The sequence below is a fragment of the Panthera tigris genome, chromosome B4, assembly GCF_018350195.1.
Source record: "Panthera tigris isolate Pti1 chromosome B4, P.tigris_Pti1_mat1.1, whole genome shotgun sequence".
NCBI classification, from domain to species: domain Eukaryota; kingdom Metazoa; phylum Chordata; class Mammalia; order Carnivora; family Felidae; genus Panthera; species Panthera tigris.
Window position 1 is genome coordinate 75,410,062 of NC_056666.1, and position 10,056 is coordinate 75,420,117.

The 10,056-nt window shown below is 46.7% G+C and overlaps 1 protein-coding gene across 1 annotated transcript; it reads left to right on the forward strand.

Moving 5' to 3' along the window:
- Positions 1 to 693: 693 nt before the first annotated feature.
- On the forward strand, positions 694 to 8,212 carry LOC102953725 (tubulin alpha-1C chain). Its single transcript, XM_042992207.1, has 4 exons — positions 694 to 792; positions 3,444 to 3,666; positions 3,810 to 3,958; positions 7,127 to 8,212. The coding sequence occupies exons 1-4, from the start codon at positions 790 to 792 to the stop codon at positions 8,099 to 8,101; spliced, it is 1,350 nt and encodes a 449-aa protein (XP_042848141.1). The 5' UTR covers positions 694 to 789; the 3' UTR covers positions 8,102 to 8,212.
- Positions 8,213 to 10,056: the final 1,844 nt, after the last annotated feature.

The window sequence follows — 10,056 nt, forward strand, 5'->3', positions numbered from 1 at the left end:
ACCAAGAGTTCATTTAAAAGAATGTGGGAAAACGAGTAAAAAAAAAAAAAAAACCAAACAAGCAAAAAGATGAGAATATGGGCTTCAGGCCGGCTGGTGGTAATTAAGGGCTGGGAGGGGGCGCAAGGACCTCTCTCTCCAGAATCCCACAGCTGCACGGGAGCCGGCGCCAGGGCTGTGCACGGCGTAAGCGGCGGCCCCGCAGGCCAGGCCCCGCCTCGCTGGGAGGTGCACGGCGGGGACTGGCTGTGGGTTTCGCAGGGCCGCCGCTCGAGGGTCCGGAGACCGGCGGGAGGGGCTGCGCTCCCTATACTCCGCCCGTTTTTCCCTGAGGTTTTGCACGCGACGCCCCCCGCACCCGCTGAGGACTGCGCAGATGCTTCGCCTCCCTTCTTCCAGTCTCAGTCCCCAGCCTCTTCCCCGCCCCATCCGCCCTTCCCTGGCCCCAGGACGTCTCCTCCCTTCGTAGATCTGGCTCTCTCCGAAGAGTTTGGTTTGAACTTTTGAACCCACCAATCAGCGCCCGCGCCCCGCCTCCCTCCGCCGGAGGGTGCGACGGGGTGTCCCTCCCGGCGCCGCGGGACTTGGAGGCGGGGCCGCGGCGGCCGGGGCGGGGCCAGGTGCCCGCCCCCTGGCCACGTGGCCGGGGAAGGGGGTATATAGAGTCCCTCGAGGCGGCGTAAGCTCTTACTACTTCTCCCCCGGACTCCTTGGTAGTCTGTCAGTGGGAGAGCCTTCTCGCCGTCCTCTCGCCGCCTTCAGCCTCAAGGAACCCTACAAGTCTTAGTCATGGTGAGTGGGGGTCCTTGGGACGTGGCGTGGGTGTGAGAGCAGTCCGAAGGGGCGGGGAAGCCCGGGTGCAGGTGGGACGCAGCCGAGCAAACTTGCTTCTGATGGCCAGGCTGGGAAAGCCGAGTTCACCCGCAAACTCCTCTTCGGGCTCGAAAACGCGGCCAGGACACTGCCTTTGGTGGGAGTGGAAAGCCCTCCTGATCCTAGAGGGCATCGCCCCAGGGCCCGCCACAGCCTAAGGCAGACCGGGAAGCCTTCACACCGGCCCCCCCAAGGACTTGTGGAAACGAAAAATCCCTCCCCTCCATTTCCGTCGGTGACCTACCTCACCTTCCCACTACCTACCGCCCTGGAGCGCTAGGTGCGCTCCAGCACCCAAGGTGCATACGCTCCCTGCGTCCGCTCTCCAGCGCCCGGTGACTGCCTGCTGAGTCACCTGTGGCTGGTCTCTGGGGAGAGCTTCCAATTGCATCAGTCCACCTGAGAGATGTGAACAGGCTGCTCCTTTTAAGGGAACTCTTAACTGTCACGTCTAATTTTGCGTTTCTGTGTTAACTTAGTGGGACGTTTATAGCTGAAGCTTGGTACTTAAGCCAGGTTTTTAAAAAACTAGTCCATGAAGAGATATTTTCGTATAAAACCTCTGAGCAAACTAGTACTAACAATGTGTTCTTGGAGAAGGTCTGTTGGAGGTCGACCTAAAATAAGCCGTACTTTTAAACTAGTATTTGTGTATCAAATGTTTCAAAATAGTATCTTTAAAGAAAAGGGGATACAGTAAACAGGCCAGCCACCTCTTCAGAGACTACCACAGCTGTTAAAAAACTAAGTCTGACTGTAACAACTTGCTTGAGTGCTTTTCACCAAGCAGACAAAAAAAAACAAAAAACAAAAAAACAAAAAAAAACCTGGTAAAAGTGCGATTCAGAAAGTAGTAGGACTGTTTAAAGGGCAGGAGAGCAATGATTTAGGCAAACACTGGCTAAGTTAATAGTTTGGATTTTTTGTTGTTGTTTTGTTTTTTAATTAGCGACAGGGGCTGGTTATACAGTGAAAGTTAGACTAAGCGACTCTATCACCTGTGTCTCACTTCATCCCCTGAGTGGCCAGGGGAGAGTGGAGAAAGTCTAAAGGAGAAAGCTGTTGAGACTGCTGCCCAATGGAAGTTTTTTGGGCTCAAAAATCCATCAAAGAAACCCTTCATTAGAATGAAAGGTTCTTCTCAAAAACTTTATCTCCTTGGGCCTGGGGCTGTCATGGGCAGATCTCTCCAGCTTTCTCAGGCTGTAAAATTTCCAAAGTCCAGTTAAAGGTAAACAGGATGCAATTATAAATACTCATGGACTCATTAGAATAAACAACTCCCCTTTCTCCCATAGCCCTAGACCTGGGCGAGTAGACTCAGGTCATAATGAGCCAAGTGATGTGGTTAGAAGACCATGGTTGTTTTATGAGTGTATGTGGGAAGGAGGGGACCATAAGTCAAAGGTTGTGAGTGATTGGGGTTTTTATTATCTCCGGTTATGAAAGTAGGACCTTTGAGATCTTAGCGGTGTTGAGTTTTCTTTAACTAGTTTCCTGTTAGCAGCTTCGAAGGACTCGAAGCCCTCCTATTCGGGGAAAATGTGATGGGAGATATTTGGTATCAATTTTGAAAGTCCTCTGTCAATCTCCAAAGTAGCTAATCTGACTTATGATGAAATATAATAAACACCCATTTTTTTTTGTTTTCCTCTTAAATCTGGGGGTATGGATTCTATGTTCATGGCCTTATTTTACTAAGCAGGAATGAATTTGGTAACTTATAGATGATCTTGTTCATCAAGTAAAAGAAAACATTTTCCCAATATCGTTAAATTCTTGGCACCATAGACTTTTCCACAGTGCCAGAGATATATGTATGTATGTTTTGGTAGGAAACAGCGAATTTCTTAAGCTGTTAGTAAAGTTTTGTTGACACTTTCAGCTTTTATTACCATGTGTCTCCACCACCACCACCCCCTACTGAAGATTTGTTGATAGTGAAGGAAAAATGTTCTTCCTTGCGATTAAGTTCTTCCACAGAGTTAAAAAGCTGCCTCTGACCACAGTTTTTAAAATACAGCTAACTGCTGCTTATCTGGCATTTTTTCCATGAGTCATATGGCTATAGTTTGCTGGTTTAAGCTGGTTTTAAAGGGAGAGGGAGAAGCTCTTGTCTTTTAAAGAATAGGATTAAAGAGGGACCAGAATGAGCTCGACAGTTATACAGTCACATGGAATGAATCAGAACTGGAAGGGGGAATTTTGCATGCCTTTAAGGAATTGGCAGGCATATTTCCCAGAAGCTGGGGGAAATGTATTGCTGTGGAACAGTTTAGGTCTTTCTAAAATGGTAGAAACCTGACCTTGAATATCTAATGTGACTACAAAGCAAGAGTCTGATCTCTGGTCTTGCCTAGTAGTTCATTAACATATCTTTGGTTTTGCAAAGCATTTTCTCTGAATTAGTCACCAAAGACTGTTGCTTGTGAAATAAACCCTGGGCAGGAGTGGCTTCCAGAAAGGTGACTTTCTATCCTGAAGGTTAGTTAGTCATTTAGGTGTGAGTCATTCCTAAACATCCCATCTGATGTGTCATATTCTGACATTTTCCTTTCTTCTTCCCACAGCGTGAGTGCATCTCCATCCACGTTGGCCAGGCTGGTGTTCAGATCGGCAATGCCTGCTGGGAGCTCTATTGCCTGGAACACGGCATCCAGCCCGATGGCCAGATGCCAAGTGACAAGACCATTGGGGGAGGAGATGACTCCTTCAACACCTTCTTCAGTGAGACGGGCGCTGGCAAGCATGTGCCCAGGGCAGTGTTTGTAGACCTGGAACCCACAGTCATTGGTGAGTTGGCCTCAGTAACCCAAGGGAGATCTCCGGGCTCTTGAGACAGGAGGTCTGTCGTGAGGGCTCCATTGACACCCTGGGGTTGGGCAGGCGTGTGCAGGTTGTGAGTGACGGGTGGCTGCTTTGTTTTTCTCTTCCAGATGAAGTTCGCACTGGCACCTACCGCCAGCTCTTCCATCCCGAGCAGCTCATCACAGGCAAGGAAGATGCTGCCAATAACTATGCCCGAGGGCACTACACCATCGGCAAGGAGATCATCGACCTTGTCTTGGACCGAATTCGGAAACTGGTAAACATAGTGTTTTATTTAATATACATATATAAGTTTTAAGTGTATTTATTTTGAGAGAGAGTGGGAGAGTGTGAGTGGGAGAGGGACAGAGAGAGAGGGAGAGAATTCCCAAGCATGCTCAACTCTGACAGCTTGATCCCATGACCTGAGCCAAAATCAAGAGTCAGACACTCAACTGACTGAGACACCCAGGTGCCCCAATGTAGTGTTTTATTTAAAGTGAGATGAGAATGTTCTCTTACAGTTTTAAGGGAGACCAGACTATAAGAATCATTCTTTGTATCCTAAAATGAACCTTTGAGTGCTCAGTAAGTAACCAGACTTTATTTTTTTTAATTTTTTATTTAAAAAAAAGTTTTTTTTAATTTTATTTAATTTTGAGAGATAGTGGGGGGGGGGGGGGAGCAGAGAGAGAGGGAGACACAGAATCCAAAGCAGGCTCCAGGCTCTGAGCTGTCAGCACAGAGCCTGATGTGGGGCTTAAACTCATGAACGGAGATCATGACCTGAGCTGAAGTCGTATGCTTAACTGACTGAGCCACCCAGGCACCCCAGGTAACCAGACTTTTTAAATCAGATGGTCCTGTGTTATGGAACAACTATTTAGGTCAGGGTTAAATGCTCTATTGCCTATTTCTATGTGTTATAAAGCAGACTTGGGCAAATGCTTAAGGCAGGGCAGTTTACCTAAAGTGAAGGTGAGAACCAGGGAGCTGTAGCAGTTTGACATTTAAGACCATTAAACATCCTTATTCATATTAATCAAGCAGCTTCCCTGCTTCAAGCTAAGAATGCCCCCTTTTAGGTTATCTTAGTCACATTGAATGAGAAGGTGGCAGACTCCGAAATGTAACTAATTGATCAAACTCCTAAAAAAAAATGTATATATATATTTTATATGTATTTTAAAAATATGTCTATCAGGGTTGGTGCCTTATGTTGATACAGAAAGTACAGAACACAAGAAGCCGGTATAACACTGACTAGAAATGGTGGACACTGGAATCTTCCAACAATATTGAAAGTGCAATCAAGGGAGCTCCCTTATTATGGAAGCTAGTGTCGTCCTTGAAACTTGGAAAGTATTGAAATATACTCACAGAAAGTAGTATGGTTGCTTTTCCACTAGAGCTCAGACCTGTGTGAACCGGCACTGTGACAGAAAAATCTTAGGCAACGGTATTCACATCAGTAAAAGTCGATAAGTAAATGTTCTGTTAGGATCATTTTATTTATTTTTTAAATATTTATTTTTGAGAGCAAGCATGCATGTGGGTGGGGGGAGGGGGAGGGAGAGAGGGAGGGAGCAAGAGAATCCCAAGCAGGCTCCGCACTGTCAGCATAGAGCCTGACTCAGGGCTCGAACATAAGAACCGTGGTCACAAGAACCGTGAGATCATGACCTGAGCCAAAATCAAGAGTCAGACGCTTAAAACCAACTGAGCCACCCAGACGCCCCTGGATCGTTTTACGTTCAGAGTCTGGTATCCAGATGACTCTACTCCTGAGGCATGTGGGCAGCTTGTAAGTAATTAACCAAAAATCAAGAATAAAGGCTTTGGTAGAGTAGTTTGTCCAGAAAATCACATTCTAAGCCTGGCCACAACTGGTCTAGTCTAAAAAGAATGACTTTGCATCATTCACAGCTTCATACTTTTCCAGATGTTTATCACACCCTTCCTAGCAAAATTGGGGTAATGGTTCTATGTTTATAAATCAAGCTTCAGCTACAAGCACTGATTTGGAAATCAGGACCTGCCTTTAGGGGCAAATAAACCTAGTAAAACCCATCAAGGGTTCTGGAGTAAAGTTGATTACCAAAATAATTGTATTTGTCCTTCGTATTATTACTGTGTCCATAGGAGGCTGAGTGGATTTAATTGGTAGACCAGAGTCTGCCCTGTACATTGATCCCAGAGTATGGACCCACAGGAGAAGTATAGTGAGGGATTGGTAGAGAATTCCACAAATCTTAGCACTTATTTTATTTTATTTTATTTTTTAATATTTATTTATTTTTGAGACAGAGCATGAGCAGGGGAGGGGCAGAGAGAGAGAGGGAGACACAGAATCCAAAGCAGGCTTCAGGCTCTGAGCTGTCAGCACAGAGCCCGGGGCTCGAACTCGTCAACTGTGAGATCATGACCTGAGTCGAAGTTAGACACTCAACCGACTGAGCCACCCAGCCACCCCTCAGCACTTCTGAGAAGTGAGGATTGTCAGCAGAAGACTTTGAAAAGTCAAAAATCAATGCTTTCACAGAATGGTAGTTTGCTAACTGGAATAGCTCAGTTAAGTGGTGAAAAGCCCCACTGACATTAGGTCTCATGGTCCTATCACAGTAAATCACCTTTTTCAGAATCAATAGGCTCTCTGATAACTAGTGCTTACTGTGCCAAACACTGTTCCACGTACTTATTTAATTCTCAGTGACCCGATGGAGATTACTATTCTCAATAAACGCGAAGACGGAGATTGAGAAATAAATTTGGTCAAAGCCACACAGCAAGGAACTGGGAGAGCCGGATCCAGACTCAGCCTGACTCCCAACACCAATGCATTGGAACTCCGCTGTTCTGTCTTACTCCAGCTCAGAAAGCAGCTGCCAGATCTTTCTAAGACCTCTATTGTATGGGGCTGGTGGTCCCAGGCCTGCCCTTGGTAGCTCTCCAGCTGCTGAAAAGTCATACTCGTTCTGCAGTCACAGCAAGGGCACCAGCGGTTGCTTTCCCAGTCGCTAAAACTTGGGCCTTGCATCCATTCCAGACCTCATGATTCCTCTGCCTGTGGAAATGAAAATAGTTCATTTTTAAATAGCCGTTTAGCAGATTTCTGCCCCCCCCCCCCCCCGGAATTGTGAAAAGTTTCTCTGAATCTTAGCACTTAGAAGCTCTTTATGACTACTTTCTTTGCAAATATTGTTCAGGAGATTAAAAAAAATCTCGATCAGGGGTGCCTGGCTGGCTCAGTTGGAAGAGCATATAACTCTTGATCTCAGGGTCATGAGTTTGATCTCCACATTGGGTGTAGAAATTAAATAAATAAAAACTTTAAAAAATTAAAAAAAATTCGATCAATGTAATTATGGATTCAAAGAAGTCATTGCAACTTTTACCAAGACTAAATTAAAACTTTTTTTTTTTTTTTTTTTTTTTTTTTTTGCAGGCCGACCAGTGCACAGGTCTTCAGGGCTTCTTGGTTTTCCACAGCTTTGGAGGGGGAACTGGTTCCGGGTTCACCTCCCTGCTGATGGAACGTCTCTCTGTCGATTATGGCAAGAAGTCCAAGCTGGAGTTCTCCATTTACCCAGCCCCCCAGGTTTCCACTGCTGTCGTTGAGCCCTACAACTCCATCCTCACTACCCACACCACCCTGGAGCACTCTGATTGTGCCTTCATGGTAGACAACGAGGCCATCTATGACATCTGTCGTAGAAACCTCGATATCGAACGCCCAACCTACACTAACCTTAACCGCCTTATTAGCCAGATTGTGTCTTCCATCACTGCTTCCCTCAGATTTGATGGAGCCCTGAATGTGGATCTGACAGAATTCCAGACCAACCTGGTGCCCTATCCCCGCATCCACTTCCCTCTGGCCACATATGCCCCTGTCATCTCTGCTGAGAAAGCCTACCACGAACAGCTTACTGTAGCAGAGATCACCAATGCGTGCTTTGAGCCAGCCAACCAGATGGTGAAATGTGACCCTCGCCATGGTAAATACATGGCTTGCTGCCTGTTGTACCGTGGTGATGTGGTTCCCAAAGATGTCAATGCTGCCATTGCCACCATCAAGACCAAGCGTACCATCCAGTTCGTGGACTGGTGCCCCACTGGTTTCAAAGTTGGCATTAATTACCAGCCTCCCACTGTGGTACCTGGTGGAGACCTGGCCAAAGTACAGCGAGCTGTGTGCATGCTGAGCAACACCACAGCCATTGCTGAGGCCTGGGCTCGCCTGGACCACAAGTTTGACCTGATGTATGCCAAGCGTGCCTTTGTTCACTGGTATGTGGGTGAGGGCATGGAGGAAGGAGAGTTTTCTGAGGCCCGTGAGGACATGGCTGCCCTTGAGAAGGATTATGAGGAGGTTGGAGCAGATAGTGCTGAGGGAGAGGATGAGGGTGAAGAGTATTAACCTGTCCTCTACAATTTTATACTCTGTTGTGTTGGGACTGTCTTATTTCTGTTCTGGAAGCTGTCCACTGTGGCCCTAACTTGTCAATAAAAGTGATGTTTCTATTTTAAATTTCCAGCTGGCTTCTGTATCGCAGTAAGTACTAGCCTCACTTATTTAAGGCCAGTTGGGGATGGGGGAGGCTGGCAGATGGTCTACCCAGTCATTTGGTCAACATTTCAAGTGGCTTCTGTGTGCCACACACTGTGCTTAGTGGCTTGTCTGTTTCACTTAAGACCTGGATTGATGAGTGGTGATAAAATCCTATTGTAAATGAGGCAGCAGGCTTAGATTGGGCCATTGTTTCTCAAATTTCCATGTGGATGCGAATCACATGTAAATATTAAAATGTAGATCCAGGGTTGCCTGGGTGGCTCAGTTGGTTAAGTGTCCAACTTTGGCTCAGTCCATGATCTCACAGTTCGTTGGTTTGAGCCCTGCATTGGACTCCATGCTGAGAGCTCAGAGCCTGGAGCCTGCTTCAGATTGTCTCCCTCTCTCTGCCCTTCCCCTGCCCAAGCTCTGTGTGTGTCTCTCTTTCAAGAAGAAACATTAAAAAAAATTTTTTTTAGGTAATGTAGATCCAAATCTGTAGCTTCAAAGTGAAGCTTTAGATATTGCATTTAAAAAAATATTTATTTTGAGAAAGCATGAGTGGGGAGGGGCAGAGAAGGGTTCAGAGGATCCGAAGGGGGCTCTGTGCTGACAGCAGAGAGCCAACCCAGGGCTGGAACCCACAAACTGAGATCATGACCTGAGCTGAAGTCAAGACACTTAACCAACCGAGCCACCCAGGCGCCCCAAGATAATTGCATTTTTTTTTTTTTTAACTTTTTGAAAGTTTATTTTGAGAGAGTGTGTGTATGGGGCGGGGGGAATCCCAAGGAGGCTCCATACCCGCACTGTCAGCGTGGAGCCAGGTGTGGGGCTCAAACCCACAAACTGTGAGATTGTGACCTGAGCTGAAACCAAAAGTTGAATGCTTAACCAACTGAGCCACTCAGGTGCCCCAAGATCCTGCATTTTTTAACAAGCTTCTAGCTTCTGCTCTTGGTCTGCTGTGACTATGTGTGAAGTAGCAAGGGGTTAGGTAACATAATAGTAAGTGGGGGAGCCAAGTGATTCAAGAAACCAGCCAGACTTGCAGAACTGTTGCTGTCAGTATTTAATAACCTATTAGGGTCACGTGGGAAGGGCTTGGAATCATGCTGATTTATTCTATACTTAACCAAAACCTGCAGTGACAAATAAGACTGTATTTTAAGAAGTTACTGTTTAGAGAAAGTGGAGCTGGCTGAGACAAAATTACAGTAGTCACAAGTTGTTACAGTATTGATACTTGACCCAGTTTGTGTCGTGGGGAATATCTGCAGTAGCAAAATAAAGGAAAATTGAAGAGTGTGGGAAAGATTGCAGAGGAAAGATTCCCTAATTTGAACCCTTTTCCAAGTACATGTGAGGAGCAGTGTGATTCTTGAAGGGGGCAGGAGAGACCTATGAGGTGAGGGTGGGGGTGGGGGAGGAAGAGGCAGGAACAGTGCGTGGCTGGAGAGCGTGGTGATGGGTATTCAGGTACCAGTCGCGGGGCTTAGAAGGTTGAACTGAGCAATGGAAAAGGGCTGAGCCTCATGAGGAAGGCTTGGGTGCTGGCCTGAGTGGGAATGCCAGACAAGTGGGAGGAAATGGAGGCTGGTACACAGCTCTGGGTGTGTTCACCTTTGCTCCGTGATGTCAGCCCATATTCCAGTGGGGCTCAGTTGCCTTCTTGATTCTCCCCACTGGGATGTTTACTCCTGACACATCGCTCACTTCTGCCCCCTTACTGTTTGAGGAGAGCATCTAGTAAATAGGCAGGTTCTGTCTGGGAGCACTGTGCTGCTGCTTCCCCAAGATGTTTCAACTTTGTGGGCCTGGTC